At 40.6% G+C, this 22,981-nt stretch overlaps 1 protein-coding gene across 2 annotated transcripts; it reads right to left on the reverse strand.

Moving 5' to 3' along the window:
* Positions 1-1,282: 1,282 nt before the first annotated feature.
* On the reverse strand, positions 1,283-21,102 carry il34 (interleukin 34). 2 transcript variants are annotated; one of them, XM_076142400.1, is made up of 8 exons: positions 20,867-21,102; positions 16,813-17,041; positions 8,928-9,031; positions 7,776-7,853; positions 7,278-7,349; positions 6,697-6,804; positions 5,503-5,686; positions 1,283-3,676 (listed from the first exon to the last, which is right to left on the reverse strand). In XM_076142400.1, exons 2-8 carry the CDS (start codon positions 16,856-16,858, stop codon positions 3,618-3,620), a joined length of 651 nt encoding a protein of 216 aa, XP_075998515.1. In that variant the 5' UTR covers positions 16,859-17,041; positions 20,867-21,102; the 3' UTR covers positions 1,283-3,617. The 2 variants fall into 2 exon arrangements, with proteins under 2 accessions (XP_075998515.1, XP_075998514.1); XM_076142399.1 differs by having other exon boundaries at positions 7,770-7,853.
* Between the last annotated feature and the right edge of the window lie 1,879 nt (positions 21,103-22,981).

A 22,981-nucleotide genomic window follows, 5' to 3' on the forward strand; every position in this document is an offset into this window, starting at 1 on the left:
AATCTCATTTCATAGTACAGGCCTCTTGTCCATTGAGTGAGAGAAACAAAAATATCAAACGTGCTGTAAACTAGTCGCCTCACTTAATCGTTTATTTGGCGTATTTGTGGACATTTGGTGTGTATATCTCATCAATATCAGACTGACAAAAAAATGCAAAATGTTGATAAAATAGGATGAAATTACTTCTTATATTCGAGTTCACTTGCGTTTGCAAAATCTGATATTCAAATCATCATTGGAAATATCAAATACAGATTTCAATAATATGAGACAATTTCCTCAAATAAGGCTAAAGTCACAGAATGAAGCAATGACTACATGTATTATAACATCTGATCCATCACAGCTGGTAGCAACTATTGCAGCATCCTTTCCCAGCTTTTATTGCTGACAGGCAAACAATCTAAAACTTGTTTCACGCAAGATTTGGCCTGAGCAGAAAATATTGTATATCCTGTATATTTATCCCACGATAAATGATATCCTTTATCTTTATGGAACCTTTGCTTGCCTACACAAGCCGAGTGCCTTGCGAAGCCGCTAATCGTTAACCTTTAAAGGGTTTAGCGTGACCATACTTGCTTTATTATGCGTCACTTACAATGTGGTATTCATGTGCTGACCATGAATCAAGCTGATGGATGATGAAATCACAACTGGACTATGTTGGTTGTCCACCTCATCTGGGGAAGAGCGACATATCACTCACTCTCTCTCACACATGGTATAGCATGTGGACAGATGAAGCAAATTTTATGAAAATGAACTCAGCCGAGCATAATGAAAAATCAACAATCAAACATATATTTCATCTGTGGCATTATATTTGCATATAATACACTACAGACCTACATGATGTAACACACTCCCTGGCAGCCATGTAGGAGCCCTTCAGCCATTGACAACAGCTAAAAATAGCCAACTGCATTTCTCATCTTAAGCCTTTCAGCTGCAGTGACATGTTCATCCTTAAATTAAGTTGCAAAATATGTTAAAAAAAGTACTTTGCCTGCATGAATGAAACTTAATCGATGAAATTTTCATTTATTTTTATTGTGAAAGTGATAAAGCATAGGCCTGTTTTATTCCTGTGTTTAGACCTATCAGAGATGTAAACAAACCAGCAGAAACCTTTAACTTAGACCTAGTTGTTGTCTAGTGTTAGTCAACATACAGTATTAAAATACTTGCTAATCTACTAGGGAGTAGGTGCCCATCCTGCGCGTTGATATGTTATTGGAGGGGTGAGCCATTTTAATCATCTATTGTGTGGTCGAAAAGTACAGTGAAAGGTAGGTAAAGTGGCTGAATATAACATTGGTTAATTTTCTAGTAATTTTTGTGGAGTCAGCTTTGCTTAAGATACCTGAGTGGTTATAATTGTGCTTTAAGGTAGAGCTTTAAAGACATTTTGCAGTGCCACAGCAATGTTAGTGTGAAAACAAACAATTAAATGAACCGTCAAATCTATGTTCCTAGACCATGACATAATGCTTTCATTAACTTTTCCAGATGTTCCATTTCTTAAGCCATGGGGCAAGCATCATTTCAAAAACATTTTGACAATAAAGTCAGTCCTTATATTTTCTGCTGGAGAAAAAGGGATAAAATCCAAGCTTTCTATCAAACAATGAATTTAATTAAACTTGTCAAAAAGCATAAAGGCTTATTTTAAAAATTGTGTTGATTTTTTGGGAAACAGATTCATCCTAGTTTTGGAAAAACCAAATGATTGCCTCATTGGATTGCCTCATTTAGGCCACTGAAATGTCTGAAAAGTGAAGCTTTCACCAGTATGCCTCATTATAAATGACAAAAAAGAATAAGCATTGGGCTCCAACAAGGAACAAAAATGTGACTGGGCAGATAATATGATGATAAGATGAGATATGTTATATTGTAGAAGAGCTAAATCAGAGCTGCACTAACAGGTCATCATCAAATAACAGTAATGTATGTACCACCTCAAAGGACATTATTCATCTGCATCTGACAGCACAATTTTGCATGTTCTGTATGACCATGGCCGCATAGTTGAAATTCAGGCAACATAATCTGACCCCTAACGCTGACACGACGAAAAATACATCACCGTTTTAGGAATGCAGGTTGTAAATGTCCTTGGAGATTCTCCCAATGCATTTGCAGCTAACAAAACACATTCATCATAAAATACATTTGAAACACATAAAATGCATATCTTGACAGCTAGCAATGAATTATAAATATACATTATAAAATACTGAAATATATTTTTCAGTGAACTTCATACCATGATATGACTTATTATGTTACTACTTATTTATATTAATTTGTGTGTTTTTTGACTAAAAGTGTATATCTAATATAAAAGCAAATGATAGCAGCAGTGTGTATATGTGTGTGTATGTGTGCGTGTGTGTGTGTGCTTGTAGGTGCATATGTGTGCATGTAAAAACAGGCAGGGACATTAATAAAGCATTGTCTATTGTCTATTGACTATTGTATACTGTATGGCAACTAATACGCTCACTTCATGTCCTAATATCAGCTATTCCACATATTGATGGAGTGTAGCCCAGTCCTGATACAGCTGAAGGACAAAATCATTAAAAAGGAACCAGAATCTTTTCAAATAAAAGATGTGATTTAAACTGAAATTTGGTATAAAATAAAAGTTGGACCTCGAGAAGGACCAGCTCAAAATCAGAGAAATTTGGGAGCAGCTGATCCAGTTTACTGTGGCTTCATGTGCCGTCAATGGCGTGTCATAGCTGCTTATGTAGTGGCTAGTACAAAAAACAAGTGGCCAAAAAGCAATTTTTGAATTCACAGTAAGATGGTTAAATGTTGGCGATCTGATCCTATAGCGCAAGAAACTCAAAAACAGCTTTAAAAGCAGGCTGTCGGTTAGAAATGCATCCATGCAGCAAAATAAGTGGGAAGAAAAAAACAGTAGTTATCATCTCGATTTTAGGTCCAAAGTTCAGTTCATTGTTCTTGTGGCTCATTGATGAAGCTGTTATGAATATTGAACTTTCTCAATATAATCAGAATCAAACACAAAGTCTTTTATAAAGCTTCTTGTTGGTCTCTGAGGGGAACCATGCAGGTCCGCTGGAAACACCACAGGCTTTATGAGAGGAGATATTGCAAAGAGACAGTGATGTCCTCACTCCAGGTGAAGTTAACCCCTTTCTGACAAGGAATGAACCCTCGGTCTTACACATCAAACTGATCTGCCATCAGGGCTAAAAACACCTATGGTTTTCCCACTGACAAACAATTAGAAAATTAAAGTAGTTGGATTTTATTCCCGTATCAGCTTTGTGTAATTTTAGAGGTAACAGGCTATTACCAGAAAGTGCTTGTATGCCTTTGAACTCACCATGGGTACTGTAACGGTAAAGTCAGTTTTTACTGATGGTGCAGCTCCAGGGTTCGTCTTCATCATTTAATCAAGACATCTTGTTTGTACATTTGGGAAAGACTTATTAATGTTCACAAATCTGGACCAAAGTTTCTTGTTTCAGCGTGCCTTGTCACTTTAGCTCCTTATTTATGGATCAAAGGAGCTCATGATACTAATCCTTAATAAGTATCGACAGGGACAACTTCACCCCACTGGCTTCTTCTCAGCTTTCAGGCTGCAAGTCTTTCTTCCTGCCTTTCCTCCGACGAGAAGCACCACAGTCTGAAAAATACACACAGATTGACTCCTGTAAGTACATTTCGTGGTTTTTTACACGATGATGCTAGTATTGTTATCATGATCTAAAGAAACCTGTGTTGCATCATGAATGTACTAATTAATTCATTAATTAAATATGCTGTAATGTTTGGGCCATATACAACATTTAAATGGCAACAGATGGAAAGTAATTTTGACTTTAAAATGAGTATCTTGCACAGGAGAGAAAACGCTGTAGTGCTGTTTTCTTGATAGATGCATGTGTTCCAGGTGTTAGGGCCTCTCACTGACATTAAACTTGTGTGAAAGTGGAGATAGAAAGATGGATCGATACACCGTGTGGCCAAAAGTATGTGGAAGTAGGAATTAAGGACCATTTTGCATCAAACAGTAACTCGCCATCTTGCCCTCTCTCTCCAAAGTTCTTCTCAATTTTCCCTTATGGTACTTGTCGACTATTGGTCTCATGCTAGTATTTAGCCTTAGATGGAGTTCACGGTCTGTTTGAGGCTGCATCTCCACACATCTCCACACAGCCTGATGAAGGGGCCGGTAAATGGCTTTGGAATGGGATGTACAACAAACATGTAGGTGTGGTGGTCAGGTGTCCACATACTTTATGCCATAAAATGTGCTTCATATATCCAAAAATGCAACATATACATTGTTCCACGCAAACTTTCAAAATCACAAAATTCTTTGACAGAACATGATGAAGAAGTGTGACCAAATCTGTGATAAACTGCTTTTGCCGAACCAGGGTCTGTTATAGTCCAGTTTGTCCTGTTATTCCCTTAAACTATTTCAGCTGGAAATGTATCCAGTTTCACCTGCTTGTGCACCAAGGTCATCCAAGATTTAAGACGCAGCGGGGGTGAATGCTCTGGTTGAACTCGATTAGTAACAGGCAACAGCAACATACTTTTTTTTTATTTTCTAGGTGGGCTTATTTATTTCTATTCCTCTGCCTTCATTCTTGCTTAACACATTCTATAGCTGTGATGTAGACTAACATTTGGACATGAAAAATAAAGATAATATTAACCACCTAGTACAGTTTTATGTCTTTAGAGAGTCCAAAATAAAAATGATTGCTGTAAACGGAAAAAACACAGCAGATGAAGGGGAATTCCGGGTTTACTGAAATAAACACAGCAACCCAGACGGTCAACTGAGTGCTGCTATATCAATGGGCAAATGAAGATAGTTACTGTCCCTATACAGAAAACAAGCAGTTTGAGTTCAAAAATACATTTTCAAACATTCCACTGTTGCCACTGTTACCTGCTCCAGCTAAGAGGTTTGCATTTGAGCAGCAAAATGAGCTTCCGTTGTTGCGAATGGAGCATGAGAATATCAGGCGGAAGCCTGACATTGAAAAACAAACGGTATTCGAAAAAAATGCACAAGTAAACGGTGCATAACACAATTTTGGAGCAATGCAATTTTTTCTCTAATAGTTTGACACAACACAAATTACACAAACTTCAAGTCTGCCATGTTAAACACGTACCAACTTGTGCCAGGAGAACATTGTCAGTGTTCAAGTTGAATTTGTTATCATTATGTAAATGCTCAACATCTGTGTCTAGTGTTATGATGAGGAGTGTGAATTGCTTATTTTGGAGCCATTTAAAACTTCATAGCTGCTGATTCACCTGTGGCATTGTGTTTAGAGAAATCGTGCACATATGTTCTCCAGGATGTAACAGGATAACTGTGATTACAGCTAGAGCACGGATATCCGCTGTCACAATTTCTCATTTTGCAACAGGGCAACCTTTTGGTTCTGGGTTGAGCTCTTGACCCATTTCATCTGTTGTACTCACAGTCATGCTCTGTGTCTGTGTCGGTGAAGCAGTCACTGAACAGGCAGTACATGGTGTGGCAGAAGTTGTCTAGCAGAGATTTAGGGGTAGAAAATCGCCAGCTGGACTGAGGCACTCTCTCAGGCTCCTCTGTTAATCGGTCCCACTTGTCCTGAACCTTTTCTGGAAGCTCCTGCTGGAGGGCCTTGACACACACACACATACACACACACACACACACACACAAACACAGTTCAAGCTTGGTTGCGAGTGTTCAGTTGTTTTCGCATACTAGGACTAGTAATTTAAGAGTTTCCTACCTTTACCAATGAGGCCTGATTGTTATGGAAACAACAGAATGAACTCAACTCTCTCTCTCTCTCTCTCTCTCTCTCTCTGTCTCTCTCTCTCTCTCTCTCTGCACTAAAGGGAAATGTCTTGGACAGCCTTTTCAAATTAAATGAAATTAAATCTCATCTGTTTCTGAGCAGGTTCAACTGATCCATTCTCCATAGCGTCACACAAAAAATATTCAAGCTGACAAAAGGAGCTCAGGAATTACAAGTGCAAATTGTACACCGATTCAACAACAATTTAGTGTAATTTAGTGGCATTTATGTTGTCTCTCCCAGCAAGATAGATAGATAGATAGATAGATAGATAGATAGATAGATAGGTAGGTAGATAGATAGGTAGGTAGATAGATAGATAGATAGATAGATAGATAGATAGATAGATAGATAGATAGATAGATAGATAGATAGATAGATAGATAGATAGATAGATAGATAGATAGATAGATAGATAGGTAGGTAGATAGATAGATAGATAGATAGATAGATAGATAGATAGATAGATAGATAGATAGATAGATAGATAGATAGATAGATAGTTTTACAATACAAAGCCTCTGGGTCTGAGCTGTAGATGCTGTGTGTTTGCAGGACCGCATCAGTAAATGTAAACTTCCCATGCTTGGTGTTGTGTAAATGAATTCATTAAGACTAAATTTAGCTCATTTGGCCCGTTACAAGCCCTCCCTCTGACAGTCCTCTGATGATCAATGCCAAAGCCATCTCCAGCTCTCAATATTGAATAAAAGGATCAATGTGACCACCATTTCCTGACACGCTTCTTTTGATCCTTAAATGGTGAGGGGAAATCCACTTAGCGAATTTGCTTGAGGAGGCACTGGAGTGTGTGAAGATGTCTTACCTCCGAGGGGTGCGACTGTACAAAGAGTCCCTCGACGTCCTTGAAGCGTCTTTCCAGCTCGGCAGTAAATGGACGAGAAGGATGTCTCTTTGGCAGAACCCGAATGATCTGTCATTTCCAGAGATTCTTAGTTAATTATAAACATTCTGAAGTTCCTTATCAAGAGGTTAGTTGAAGGTTTTATATGTAAGACATTTATTTAATGCGATTGAACATTTAATTATCTCTAAGCAAACTGACTACCAGCTGGACTAAAAATGTTGCAGAATGCAAGAGACAAAGAGAACAAATCGTACTAATTACGACTAGTACTAGTATTTTACTATGTGTCAAACTGCTTCACACTGGCAACCCAGGCCCAGACCCCATAGGTGAAAATAAGCTTTTAGCTAAATGTGGTGCCATATGTGTTGCACATGGTCACTGTGAAACAAACAAAGTGTGGATGAGAAAGCAAAAACAATCATTTCAACTTGATGTTTAGATGACAAGGCTTTTAGGCTTTCTCCTCCTCTGTAAATATTATCTGTAAAATATTAGACGAATAAAACAGCAACACATTTTGCTTGTTGTTTTCTGACCTTTTTTAAGACGCCTTGGTTGACCTGGAACCACAACCTTTGCAAAACCAGATCATCCACGCCCTGACGCCTCTGATGGTTTGAAGAACAACAGAGGAGATGAGAGAAGTAATTACTAAACATCGAACAAACAGTTTGAAAATTTGTGTTTGGTAGATTATTTCTCTGTTGTAACAATGCTTCTTGGCAATACATTTTATACCGTTGGAAAGCCTGTTTAGTTCCCTTTTAAATGGTTCCCCATTTGTAAGGAACATGCATTTGTGGAATGAGCAGCACAGCTGAGTATGTGGGTTGCGCTCATGAAAAATTTGCTTTGAAAACAGGCTTTCCAACGGTATAAAATGTATTGCCAAGAAGCATTGCTACAACAGAGAAATAATCTACCAAACATAAATTTCCAAACTTTTTGTTCGATGTTTATAATCAAGGCGGCACAAACTGTGATAAGGCATTTCAAGCATATATGAAATCTTAATGGTAGGTAGCAACTTTTACCATTTTACCGATGTTTGACAGCTTATAGACCTCCTCGTAGTGAACCATGATTGTGTAGTTTAGGGGGAAGTTGTGTTTCTGTAAAATGAGAGATAGCAAAGTAAAAACACGCATTTTACAAATGATCTGCTATCAAAGCTGTTAAATATCTACGGGGACTGAAATAGAGCTATAAACTACACTGAATATTTCGTTTTGATATCGATTAATGTACTTATTATTTGTTAGATAATTGTTTTGTAAAGTAAACGTCATAATTGATAAATTGTTCGATTGATCATTTTTTGCACAGATTTGTTCTATAAATACACCAAAGAATAAAGAAATCAAATGGCATATAATATAATTTTAGGGATTCATTTTAATTTTCACAATTGATGCACATTTTGGGGTTCTGTGGAATTGTGTCTTAAAACTTTGGTGCAACAAAAAAGTATAACCTTTTTTTGGATACTAGCAGAAAAACATGCTTTCTAGCTGTCATCACCATTGTTACAACCGTCAACTCCTCCACTTAAAAGCATTAGTTAAAAGAGCTCTGTTGTTTGTTGGAAGTAACTCATTCAGGAAATCTCAGACTAACCTCTGGAATACATCACACTTGATCTTGTCTTTTAGCTCTGCTAAGGTTATTGTGTTTCCATGGTATTTGTCAGTTAGCCGGAAAGCTCAAAAAGTGAAAAAATGCCGCCTGTCCGTGTTTTTACATTCCTAACCGTTTATCAAGAGCTGTATCTCATGGAGGTATTCGTCTCCTGCAACTAAACTTGGTGGACAAATGCACTCACTACTGAGGCACAAAATGAAACCATAATGGACTCGATAGTGGCGTTATGACAACATTAGTGAAATTTGGTTTAGCAAGAGTCATGACTGGAAGACTACTCTGCCTTGGAAGAGGTATGAACTATGAATTCTACCTGAAATGAAAATTGGAAATCCAACAGTTTTCCATAGCAGAGCAAAGCTTCCTGATACATTACAATGTTTTTGTCGCTGCATACCAAAGCAATGACACGAGTTGCCCCAACTGCCGCATCGCTGTATTTGATTGTCCCTCAGGGGTAATTCACACCTGTTTGTGCAGTATATAGTGCAAAGGCCTTGATAGCGTTTACATTTTGCCTTCTGCTTGTGCGTCCTTGCTCTCACCATGTAGCGATGCCTGTGACTGAGGCTGTTGTTGAGTGTCTTGAGGGCTGTACACATACTGGGTGGTGTCAGGGCCATCAGAACAGGCATGAGCAGATACAGGCCTATGAGGAGCAACACAGCGACACATTAACTGCACATGCTTCGACATTACATACAGAGTGCGTGCGTGTCACAGAACTAAAATTGCAAAACATAGGACCTAGTGCAACACACAGATTACTGCACATAGTATACTACACATTCACACACATTTATTATTACTGATGTTTAAACTACACATTTCTTTAATATTCTCAATATACAGTACATGTGCAATATTTACAAACATACTGTTTACACTGAACACGCTTATATTATTTTACATTACATCACAGCAGCCATCACAATCACATCTGAAATAACACATCAACAAAAAACGCCCACTTTATCCTTCACAAATGCAAGATTAATTGCATTTATTGCAGCTAAGAAATAGACAGGCCTTCCATTTGTCTGTCTGTGTGAGAGTCTGTCATTCACCACAGGATAACAACTGTTACTGAGAAAAATTATTTATTATTCTATTGTAAAATCATCTTAATCACTGGGGGAGAAAAAAGAGAGAGGAGTTGCTGGAGTTGTAGTTGACCTGTCACAAACAGGTGATCACAAACAGCAACATATTCAATAAATATTGGTTTGTTTAGATGTTGATAATATTCCCTTTGATAAACAGATCTAAGGAATTTAAATAACTATTTTAGTTAGCTTTGAATATAAAAAAAGAGCTTAGGTCAGGGTCAATTCTAAAGGAATTATCATTGGACAGAAAATTATATTTCCTTCTTCTTGGGGGCAGAAACACCTCATAATGCTAACAGTATACACACCTACTTAAATGTGCAATAATAAAACATCTGTTTGTACTGATAAGACTAAAAGCCCAGTTAAGGATTGTGACATGTATGTGCAGTAAAGATCAAAGCTCATTTTTGCATCTTTCATTTTCCTTGTTACAGTGTGGCGCCACATCGGGCTATCAATAATCACCTTTGTACACACACACACACACACACACACACACACACACACACACACACACACACACACACACACACACACAACCATGATCACAAACCTGAAATATGGTTCCAACTTTGACATGCTTTCCCATGCTTCCCTCTAGGTGTGACAGTAAAATACATTTCAAGGCAGTGCAGCTCCCAGATTTTCGGAGAGAATTCCCACACAACCCAGGACATCAGTCAATGAACCACAGAGATTTGAATAATACCTCATGTAGTTCGATTGTTATGTAGCCCTTGTAGCATACTCTACTTTTATATTACTTTGATTTCTCTGCACAGGTTTCATTTTCATACAACAACAATACCAATTCCAATAAAGGTATATGTTTCTCATAACATTAGATAATTCAATATATTTTAACAGTATAACAGTAAGTATGATTTGTGCAACTTGCTGCATGAAAGGCGAAAGTTTGAATGTACAATGAATGAGGTAGCGTCTAACAGATGGCAGAGGAGTCAACAGTCCATGTCCTGGGTGGCTGTGGTCCTTGGTGAGAAAATGTCTGAAAATAGTTGCCATATTTGCACATTAATGGAACAATTATTGATTGGCTCTTGAAAGAGTCTTATATTTTCATATATAAGAGAAAAAGAGACTTCCACTTTTCCCAATCAACTGTCCACATAGTCAGAGATCACAGCTTTGATGTGAAAACCGGCCAAAAAATTCTTGGTCTACAGATTGAATTATCGTGTTTTGTTTTGTTTTATGATGTTTTAACGATTATATTATTGTTGGGGCCAATAAGTTGGTCAGGCCCCAGAACTGGGCCTCTTCATCAGAATGACAGAACCAAATAAATGCTGACCATATTGTATCTGAATTTAAAAGAATCAGCATTTGGGAGCAGCACTGCCTTGAATGTATGTATGACCCAGAATGTCGACCCTACCCAGATCGCCTCTATTATCAGTGGAACAAAGAAAGTTCACAACTTAAAAAAATGAACACATATTGTGGCTCAGACAGAATTTAAGGTGTCTCTTAATGTTCAGGGTTCACTCTAACACTGCTAAACCCTAGTTTTCCATTCACAATGTCACTGCTCTTATTGGACTAACTGAGAGTTTTGCATCTACACAATTTTTCACTGTCCCTTCCTGAGTCTGAATCCATCTGATACCAGCGGTGGTTTGGATATGAAAATTACAAACATTTTTCTGCTCAATGCAACAATTCCTGGTAAGTATTGTATTTTGTCCTAAAATCCCACACTGAGTAATCCACCACAAGTGCATTTCACCATTCATCTTCAAGCATCACTTCATTTCTGAGGAGAGAAACTGAAACTGAGAAGGTCCAACAAATGCCTCCTGGAAGTCATCACTCAACACAACATTCCATTTGGAGAAACCTGGCTGAAAACAGGCTTAAGAGTGATTTAGTAGTAGTTCTCAGAATGACTCACATACTGGGTGAATTCTCCTAGCCTACCCTGGTGCAGGCTGGAAGCCCAATCCTGCTCCTCCTCTGCCACTGCCCTAATTTACTCCTCTCTCCCAACCAAGATCTCCCAGTTCCCCAAAGACCCTGTTGTTCTTAATACTCTTATGATTTGGTACCAATTCATGAAACACTTTAAATTTGTAAACGCATCCCCCCTGGGTCCAGTCACATGGTCCCCCCCCCCCCTCATTCTTGGTCTTCATTCTCTTCCTTCTCAGCATGGCACCACAAAGGCATACTATGTTTCCTTGACCTGTACTCTGACGGCAGTTTTAATAGCTTCTCCAATCTGTCAACTCAATATAGACTACCTGCTAACCAATTATTTAAGTCTTTCCAAATCTGACAATTTGCCTGCAGAAATTTCCAAAACATCCCTTCCCCTCCCCCTCAACTCATATGGGAAGACCTGCTAACGTTTAAGACACCACTAAGAGGGACCATCTCTGAGATCTATTGCCGTATTCTGGACGTCGGGGACCTATCTATTTCTAAAACAGTGGCTGCCTGGGAGACTGAGCTTGAACTCCATCTGCTCATACGCAATCTACATACTGTCTCGTCATGTGCTCGTCTAGCTCTCATCCAGTTTAAGGTCATACACTGGGTCCATTTTTCTACATCCAGATTGGCCGCAAAGTACACAGACGTAGACGACAAATGTAATAGATGTTCAAAGCCTCACTGTGACCTAAGCCACATGTTTTTTCTCTGCCCCAGGCTCCACAACTACTGGTCCAGTTACTTCAACACATTGTCTACCATATTGGGAATGGAAGTTCAACCCTCCTCTCATATTGCCATCTTCGGCACCCCATGTGACTCACGCCAATTTAACACCTCACAAAAGGAAATGATCATGTTCACATCTCTGCTTGCTCGACGCCGCCTGCTCCTGTATTGGAAATCCCTCACCCCTCCCTCTACTTCGCAATGGCTGAAGGATACAATATATTTTCTTAAACTCGAAAAGTACACTATGAGGGGCCACACTGATAAGTTCTATCAGAGATGGCAACCATTTCTCTCTTACTTCACAGATCTACAAACAGTTCCTTTTTATCTTTTCATTTTATTTTACATCCCAGGTGGGCCAGGACGGGGTTGTATAGACTGCGCGGTTGGGTTGGGTCTCTGGGTGGGATGTCCTCTCTTTGTTTTCTTTTGTTTTTTTCTTGTTTCTCTCTTCTCTCCTTCTCTTTACCACAGCCTATGATGCAATTTGTAGTAGCCTACATTGCTGTTTGACATCATCCTGTAAAAAAAAATTTGCCCTAGGAGATCATTGCATCAACATCACTGATGCCATCCTGGACTCAGAATGGCATGGACCCACACTACTGTGGTATGTTCTCCCAACCTCTAGCGGCCGTGGCTTCTGACTTTGAGTTTATGTGTAGTAACTATATACGGTACATTTCATTACTTTTCTATTGCAATGGTATTAAGATGAGGTCCAATCCTCTGAAGATTTTGTTGTATCAAAATCATCCATCACTGTAAAATGAAACACAAAGGCACAGAAAGGCAGAGTTGACTAGGTTCAGTAGATGTTTCCACTGCTCAAGCATAATTAACCATGACAAGTCTGGAGCCTTATCCAGACCAGGGCTGCCCTAACCAGACAGACAGAGAAACAGTTTGACAGATGTCTGTCGGTTGGTGTTACTTTGGAAAAATGTTACCTAAATATTTATAGTGAAATCACTTTGAAATCTGTCCCTGGTTTGGGATCAGTCTCTTCCCTGGGCCATGATCGTGCTCTGGGCCAAGTTGCATTAAGAACTTTTTTTTCCTCCCTTCCTCCCTTCTCTATATCTCTCTCTCTCCTCTTTCCCCTCTTTCTATATAAAAAAAATGATCTCCAAAATATCCTACACCTGCATGCACAATGTCATGTACAATATCTGCTTCAATAAAAACAAATTGCAAAATAAAATAAAAACTTTTTGTTATTTTTGCGTCTTTGTAATATGTCCTTGCATCCCAGGCCATTGGAGTCTGTCCTGTCATCAAAGTCTCTCCTGATGGTGCTCACATTTTTTAAGACTTGGGCGCTGGGTCTGCAAATGTTGCTGTGTGGGCATAGAAAGCCTTTTTAAGTGACATTGCATACAACGTCACCTTACTTGTGACATGATTTATATCTCCGGTGGAAATCTGTTCCAGTAATACAACTACAGTGGTTTCATGTACACTCAAATCCAGTTACAGGGACAAGAGCTCTGAAACATTTAATGACGTCATATATCTGTACCTGCTTGCCTGTGCATGTTTGTAGACAGACGGGTGTGTGTGCGTGCGTGTGTGTGTGTGTGTGTGTGTGTGAGAGTGAGTGAGATTGTGTGAGTGTGCTCGCATGTAAGATTGAATTCATGCATTTGTCCTGACTGACTGCTTTTTAATTTTTAGCAATTTAATGAGTTTGTGTTGAAGTGTAATGTGTTCTATCCATGGTAAGCCATGGTTCCACAGCAGGGTGCTGGAGCAGATTATGCCACAAAAGCACAGAAGTGTTTCCTTGGCCGAACAGGTTTTCCCACTGTAGCAGTCAGGAGCTCAAAACTGATTGTATAGTATAACACTGTGTTACCTTCAAAGTAACACGCATCGTGAAAATTTTAGCAAAATTCTAAATTTTTATTCAATTTTTCCCAGACTGAATTTGTCTGGTCTGGGACAAAAATTATAAAAATGTCAGATCCAAATCACTCCGTAACCTAAGGCAGACTTGGAGCCTTGGTGTTTGAAATACTCGCAGGTAGGTGGAAGTGACAAAAATCACGTGACTTACTGTTTTTCTTATTGCTTATTTTGGTGCATGTGCATGTGCTACTTGAAGGGTAAGCATCCCCTCCTTGTTTGGTCTGCATTGCCAAAATCATTGTCACTTCTTGTGTTTTTAACTTTCATTAGGGTTCGCAAGTATCAAATGTAATGTGGTCATCTCTTCCCAAGTGAGAAAGAATTTGTGCACCCTGTAATACAGTGACTGGCAGCGTGCATTGTTCAACGAGGTCAATATGAAGAAATATCGTGCTCACAAAGCCATAAGACCTTCTGCACAAGGTACGGACAGATCATTGTTTACATCTCATCCTCACCATTCCAAGCACAACAGCGTTTCAGCAAACATCTCTGAAGCTCCCAGTCAAAAAGAAGGGAAATCTTTAGCACAGATTCACATATCAATCTGGATATGGTGGTTTAAAATACATCCTTAAAACGGGGTCACATTTATGCCATTGTTGTACAGAGAAAGAAACATGCAACCAGCTCCAATGTGTAGATAAGATGATGCAGTACTTGTGACATACTGTTCAATACGTATAGATATATACAGTAAATCCAGAGGATGATTACTGGATGATATCTGCACCAAAACAGCACAGCAATGAAAATCCACCTTGAGGAATATTTGAGAGCCATGTTCAAATTTGTGAAATAGCCTTTGACAGACAAAACGTTCAGCGACAAAATGTGATTGATCAGTCGCTATCATGGTACACCAAATTGTCTTGACTTCTTTCTGGGTTTTATATGAATATGGCTGCATGGTAAGTTTATGCCTCACAATAACCATGACCCTTACTCTTAAAATGAAACAGCATTTGCTTTTCTCCACTTCAGGATTTTTCTTTCACGTTTGCATCTAGACTGCCAACCTTTTTTGTAGAAGTGGAAAAAAGCCTGAGGACAAATTGTGCCAAGCAACCTCACTCCAAAAGGCCTGTTAGAAGCCTGTAAGAGTATTCGTGACTACTTGACAAGCAACAGAGGATTGTTTAATGTCAAGAAGGGCTTGTTTCCTTGACTAAAACAGGGGTGGGGCACCTTTTTCCAGGCATACACCTAATGCTGTGACTGGACCTGCTGCTCTTTGTTGAGGCGTGTGATCATCTGCCAATTCTTTGCACGGGTCAGATTTGAAAAGAACTGCTCGCCGCTTTAAGTCATTCCGAACACAGATGCATATTTCAGTCCATGAGAATGTGAAAATCATCAGCGTTTATAGAACTCGAGCACTTGCAGGTTGCTGTACCAAGCTTTCAGCTGATCGCTTTGCAGATGAATTACTTTGTGTTCTCGGTGGATCGGGATCATTGGCTGGTTCCACATTAAACAGTGTAACAAAGATGTCTTTCACTAAATGCCTCATTTAGTTTCACTTTCAACAGCATATTCAGATGTCGTAGAGGGCTTTTGTTCGTGCAGAGTGTGGAAATACACAGTGTTACTCATATCAAGATGCACTTTCTGCAGCTTTTATTTAGATTCAAATGATTTCATGGGTGAAAGCAGAGAGCTGAGAAACCGGTCAAGGCACTACAGTTTGATGTCCAACTCTGAAAGGTAAAGGGAGCCAACTTTATAATGCGAACCATGAACCAACCTTCATCCCCATGGATTACATGACACTGCTCATTTGTTCAGGGAAGCATGAAGCTGAGGGCAGGAGGAGAACAATATCAGGCCATGAAGGTTGAGGTAGTAGCTGCAAGAACTTTAATCTACTTTCATCCCGGTCACACCATTTGTCCAATGCAGATCCCTTTGAACTGGCCAAAAAATAAAACAGTCCTCTAGCTTTTGCAACATGGAATAAAATGCAAGTGAACATTTTTACTCACAGAAAATGCCTCAGGAAAGGTTTAAGTTAAGGTGGCTGGTATGTTAAGAGCCTGCAGATTAGACATACTGCACAGTCAGAGCTTCAGAGATGAATCTAAAGCCTTCCACCCTGGGCTATCGCTGGTTATTGTGGGTGACAGATGTTGTTAATGATCACTCTCATATCTTAACAGCATTAGTGGTATAATCTGATTTACACTGTACTGTACATCTTTTGCTGTGCAAGCTAAATGCGCTGACTGGCTTAAGAATGTAATAGGAGAGAAACAAATCAGGGTGACAAAATTAAAATGAGTTGGTGTGATTTTGTGGAGAACTAGCTGGGTGCCAATGGTTGAGCAGATGGGCAATAAACAGTGTTAACCAAGACACCAAGACTGCAATGTGCCCCTGGACGGGGGGAGACGCCCCCTGCTGCACCTCTACTCACACTGTGACGCAAGACGAGCCGCAAAAAAAAAAAAAAAAAATGTGCAAGAAGACAAATGCTGTTGTAATTCCGGAAAGTGTCACTTGACTGGAACAGGATTTGCAAAGATTTGCATCATAGCGTGACAAATGACTCCAATGTGTGAGGGAGAAAAACAAATGATGTGGTGTTCGAGGTGTGAAAGGAAGATGAAAGAGGGAGTGACTCTCTATCTCTCTCTGTCACACACAGGGCAATGCTGATGTATTAACTGTCAGACATAGTTTCACACACATATCACATCATGTATCGTATGTCTCTTACCCATAAGGCCTCCCAGCAGGCAGACTGAGGCAGACAGTTGGACCATAGTTCAGTCCTTGGCTCCACGGTGCTTTGAATTGAGCACAGTATGTTTACACGCACACACATACACAAAGACTCTCCTTAGAGCATTGTTGCGCTGTTTATGGAAGATGACAGCAGCGACAGATCCTGGTTGATCCTGGTTTTATGGCCTCTCGTGCCTCTGTTGTGCTCGGCTGTTGACTTTCTGAAAACAAACAGAATCGTTGTTAGAATAGTCATCCAGACTGATGGACAAACAGACGCACACAGGTGGAGTTCAAGCAGTGTGCAGTAGGCAGATTAACTTTGGAGTCAAAGTCGCTTTCTTTCAAACACGACACAAAAATCCAATTTCAGTTTCTACCTGCACACTATTGGAATGTGTTTTGTCACATATTGCAAGATGACATGTACAAAGCTCCCTAACAAGCACCGACATGTTCTTTTGAAAAGAGAAATATGTGCAAAAATGGAAGAAGTATTTCATTGTGAAAGAACACGAATGAGGGTTTGAAAGGAAAAAAAAGCGACTTCAAACCTGGCAGCGCTCCAGTGAAAGAGCCTGGTATGAATGCCTGCTATGCAGTCACACAGCTTCCTTACTACCTCACTGGCATTTGCTAGCAGTGATTTCGTGCTTGCTACTGTCTAACTCAAACACACTTTTTGACTCATCCTTCAGAGGGGAATGTCCTCTGTTTCAGTTATCTCAGACAGTGGATTGGGACATAACGTGATTCATTTCCTCTCGTATTTTCAAAGACGATCGACTGCACAGGCGGCCAAATGGGATCAATAACACAATGCAAACAAGTGCAGCTTTGTACATGGGAATATTAAGTTTTACTTTATTATAGTATAGAATACAAAAAAATATTAATAAATTATTAATTGATAAAAATGTGATTATTTTTTTCATTGAAGAAGATGATTAGAGTTTCACTTTAAGTCACTTCACTGCAGCACCAGAGCAACAATATTATATAATATATAAAATGCAGGTCTTACGAATAAATTTCTGTATTGAATGAAGAAAAAGTGACTGGAAGCAAAATGTCAGTCAAACAAATGATGAACTCATTGGAAACACTGTCCCCCATTTCTCTGGTCAAATGCAGGCGAACACGCATGGTGCCCATGACACATAATGCAGAGGCGTCAGAGGTGGCCGCTCATCCGGCCCAGGATTGTAAAGCAATCCTGAGCTGGACTCATTGGACTCATTTCCTGGACTCATTTCCATTTCTTGGCTGATGACCACATGGCAAGATTAGCTATCATGTCATTAAAATGGAGAGACAAGAGAAAGTGTCGCTAAAATAGTAGAGATTCAAATCAATCACAGCAGCATTGTGCACTACAGAGTGCAGATTCCCTCTGTGCCAGGAGGGGTGAAAAGGGGAGTTCTCAAAGAGGCAGTAAACTTTTATCATCCTTGCAATATTCCTGAACCACATTCCACATCTCATCAATCAGGGATTCCCCCAGCTGGCTTTAACAGTGACTGCAGGGAGCTCCTTAAAAAGATCCAGGGACATGAAAACAGAAAGCAACAGGGATCTTGAGCAACTCTGCCCAAAATCCTGAGCACTCACAGCAAAAACCACCTGATCCATCCAGCACTTATATTATGAAATAAACTTGAAATACTGGACTCAATTTCAGTCATGATCTCCCTGGCTTATGTTTCTTACCACATTTACATCAAAGTCAATGAAAACAATCTGGTTCTGCTGTGCAAAACCACAATGAAATGCCATAGACAATTATGTTGGTAAGGACCATGTTTCAAATCAGGACCCTAAACTCTTGGCACTGTACAACCGAGGCCACAGCACAGAAATCCCAATCAACACCACGTCTGAATTTACTACAACAACAACACAAAACACACACACACACATTAACTTGCATGTATTCACTTGGCCTAGAAATGCAGCCTCAGGTTGTGAGGGAAACCTGACCTGGTTTTGACACATAGCATTCTGGGAAGAAACAAAGCCATTTGGCATACCGACTAAATTTAAAAGATAAGATAAGATGAAAGTTTATTATCCCGAATGCAATTACTGGTGAAGTGAATTGAAACCACTGTTTGATGGTATAAATAATGATGATCCTTTCCACTGTTGTGACCCATGGGCGGATCCCAACCTACACCTTGTCAAGAAGATCAGTAATTAAGCCTCAAAATAATTCATTACAAAACACTTCAGCCCTTTAGATAAGATGTTAAAAAAAAATTTCAGATTAATGCAAGATAGGTGTGAGCTGTAGTTATACTGGCACGACTTTTAATGATATCAGCTCACTGACACATACAGTATATGCTGAGGATGGCAATGACGTGCCACTGTGTTTAGTCCAAAATCTGAGATAAATTGAGATATCTGAGTAAAAGAACTGAATGGCTCCATCAGAGACTGGGTTGGATACACCTTAATTAATTTCAATGCTATCTGCCATTAAAGTCACTCAAGTACTTTTGTTTGTTTTATGAAATATCATGAAAAACATTTTTATGACATAGTCTAATCGAATCTACTGTATTTCAATGTAAGCCTTGTTTTACCAATGCAGCTGGATGATGTGTGGGTTTAATCAAAGTCTTATTTCACAAATGTGGCAATGCTGATGCATAATTTTGTGAAAACCATAGTTGTTTTTTTTTATTCTCCCGGCTCCTTTGCGCCTCATACCTCCCCACAGGACGACAGCACCTCAAACCTAGAAAAGCCGGGGAAGAGCCTGATAGAGGCAAGTTACCTCGTCTCCTGGTGCGTTTTACCCAAGAAGAGACATCCATGCTGAAGAGGGGAAAGACGTACCACTACAGCTGCTCTGTACTACAACACAAACTGGACCTTACTGTATACAATATCACTCTAAGCATATATCCATCCATCGTATATCTAACTTCAGCATTTCCCACAAACGTGACTACAAACCCTCAAACATCCCCTGGAGTGAGGAGGAATACAGGAACACACAAAAGAGTATATATCAACATTGCAAGTGGTTGAATCACCTCTCCTCTCTTCTCTTCTCCTCTACCCTCCTCTCCTCTCCTCTTCTCTCTGTTCCCTTTCTGATACTGCATCATCTCTTTAAGTCCAGTCTGTCTTCAGCTCATTGATCCTAAAATCCCCCGGTTTCCAGTAAATTGGTATGGCAGTGTCCTTAGGCCAGCGGGACTCTGTAAGCTGTAGGTGGTTGAAACCCTATACCAGCAGCTGGCTAAAGGGCAGAGGGCAGAATGCCTAATTCTGCCGTAACAGAGGTGGAATGTGTTTCCTGCTGAATATAGGCCAAGCACGGGTAACAACCTGAAATGCATAGATTCCATCATTTGCCCAGTCAGAAACATGCAATATTACTTATAGTAGAAAATATAGTAATCGATAATCAGCACATTTGAGCAAATTTGTTCCATTTAAAAATTGGAGTAACAGTACGTTGAAGCCCATTTGCTGTGTTCGTGTGTGTTCTCTTTCTTATTTAGCTTTTATCATATTCGCTATACAGAACTTGGTTTCTATGAATAGAAACTAATAGAATCTAGTATTTCTTTATATGAATACTGTCTCCCAGTAGCCTGTAATTACGTCGACCCTTCGCACTTTAACTGTGTAACCTGAGCCGTCATTGTTCCGGCTGTTTGCAGTCTGACTCTGGCTGTGCTGGTCCAGGCCTCACTGGGATGAAGAAGCTCGCGCCTTATCTGACATCACCGATGTTTAGGGTGGCTCTATTAACTGCTAAACCAAAATAGTAACCGAGACCAAACTTCTCCAATGGGCCCATTCAAACCTTCTCCAGCTGCCAGTGGCACAACACACACGCACCTGACGAAAGTGAAAGCATTCCACTGCTACAGACGCGCACACACACACATTGGCACAAACATGCCCATGCGTCCCCGTCTCTCTCTCTCTCTCTCATTATCTCTGAGAAGAAACTTATTACAATGTAAACATTCATTTCAGGGATGCATACACACACCGGTAGACACAAGTACATACACACGCACCTCCAGGCTGTCCGTTCCCGGGCTTCAAGGACGCGTCCCGGCTCTATCCGCACAGTGGAAACACTTTATAAGACGCACTCGTTGAATGACATCAAAGAGCCACGCAGCTGCAATCCAACCATAAAATTACTAAAAGTCAGGAAGGGAAGTCCATAATAAGCTTAGTCACTCCACGCCGCTGTCGTGCGCACTGTGTGTGTGTGCGCGTGTGTGTCGCCAAATGCGTAACAGGCTGCCCAAAGCTGCCTCTACTCACGTCAAGTTACGCAAAACCAACACGTTATTTCTTCCTTTCAAAATAAAAGCACATTGCTCTCTAGCTCTCTCTCTCTCTCTCTCTCTCTCTCTCTCTCTCTCTCTCTCTCTCTCTCTCTCTCTCTCTCTCTCTCTCTCTCTCTCCCTCCCCACTGTTGTAGTAAATGCTTGTTTTATGAGGCGCTTTTTTCTAAGTACAGGGGCAGCCCATTAACGTACAGGTGTTATCCAGGAGTGCCTAAAACAGAAAACAACAAAGACAGAAAACCCCTCTCACCCCTCACTATCTCAATCTCTCTCACTCTCTCTCTCACTCTCTCTCTGTCTCTCTCCCCCAGTCTCTTTCACTTCACTCTCTCTCTCTCTCTCTCTCTCTCTCTCTCTCTCTCTCTCTCTCTCTCTCTCTCTCTCTCTCAATCCCTCCACCCTCTCACCCTCACTATCTCACTCTCTCTCACACACTCTCTCACTCTCTCCCTGTCTCCCCCCCAGTCTCTCTCACTTCACTCTCTCGCTCCCTCTCTCTCACTCTATCTCACTCTCTCCCCATCCGACCCACACTATCTCATTCTCTTTCACACACCCTCTCCCTGACTCTCTCTCCTAGTCTCTCTCGCTCCCTCTCTCTCTCTCACTCTATCTCACTCTCTCCCCCTCCACCCCTCTCACCCCATCACTATCTCACTCTCTCTCTCGATCCCTGTCTCCCCCCCAGCCTCTCTCACTGCACTCTCTCACTCCCTCTCTCTCTCTCACTCTATCTCACTCTCTCCTCCTCCACCCCTCTCACCCCATCACTATCTCACTCTCTCTCTCGATCCCTGTCTCCCCCCCAGCCTCTCTCACTGCACTCTCTCACTCCCTCTCTCTCTCTCACTCTATCTCACTCTCTCCTCCTCCACCCCTCTCACCCCATCACTATCTCACTCTCTCTCTCGATCCCTGTCTCCCCCCCAGCCTCTCTCACTGCACTCTCTCACTCCCTCTCTCTCTCTCACTCTATCTCACTCTCTCCCCCTCCACCCCTCGCTATCTCATGCTCTTTCACACACCCTCTCCCTGTCTCTCTCCCCCAGTCTCTCTCGCTCCTTCTCTCTCTCTCACTCTACCTCACTCTCTCCCCCTCTCACCCCTCTCACCCCATCACTATCTCACTCTCTCTCTCAATCTCTTTCCCTCAGTCTCTCTCATTTTCTCTCTCTCTCCCCCTCCACCACTCTCACCCCCCTCAATCTGTCATCCTCCAACAGAGATCAAAATGGCATGACTCCTGTCTGTCTGTCTGTCTGACTTACTGGTTGGGATTGTATGACAAAGGGACATTGCAGTATTTCAGACCAGAGCCACAGAACACCAATACACTCCAAACCTTCACCACAACCACATCTGTATCCCTGGAGTGCTGCTGAGCTCATAGGGGAAACCCCACAGGAGCGGTGCTGCGTGAAGCCGGCTGAGGATGTGTCAGCTTAGCATGCCAGCGGCTTGGGAGTTATTTCCATTCAATGTTCACGTTTGCATTTTTTGTCGCCACCTGCTAATTGCCTTTTCGAGAAAGCAGGGTCGGGACAAATGGGCTATATGCTGCAAACTGTTTAGAAATGCAGGGCTCAGAACCAACATATAAAGTCTCAAATTATGGAACAAAAATGTTTCTATGTGTTAAAAAAAATGAAAAACACAGGGTCACATTTCATTCATATGGTTATACCAGCTAATCAGAAAGCTGCTTGCTGAATCTGACAATTGCCATGTGTTCGAACTTCATGCTTTAATATGTGATGTTGTGGTGATCCTCTATGTTTTCTTTCTGTTTCCTAAGGATTAGAATTGAAGAGCTTCAAACTGATGTAGCCTAAG

Source organism: Genypterus blacodes, unplaced genomic scaffold (assembly GCF_046128005.1).
Source record: "Genypterus blacodes isolate CSIRO-AG114 ecotype Tasmania unplaced genomic scaffold, CSIRO-AGI_Gbla_v1 ptg000021l_1, whole genome shotgun sequence".
Taxonomy (NCBI): domain Eukaryota; kingdom Metazoa; phylum Chordata; class Actinopteri; order Ophidiiformes; family Ophidiidae; genus Genypterus; species Genypterus blacodes.

Bases quoted from the DNA above. Each gene is read 5' to 3' on its own strand.
- il34 (XM_076142399.1), bottom strand. From the start codon at position 16,858: ATGGTCCAACTGTCTGCCTCAGTCTGCCTGCTGGGAGGCCTTATGG. The intron at 9,032-16,812 runs GTAAGAGACATA...TGCTCCTCATAG, and splicing joins CCTGCTGGGAGGCCTTATGG to GCCTGTATCTGCTCATGCCT. The intron at 7,350-7,769 runs GTTGCTACCTAC...TCAAACCATCAG, and splicing joins ACATCGGTAAAATGGTAAAA to AGGCGTCAGGGCGTGGATGA.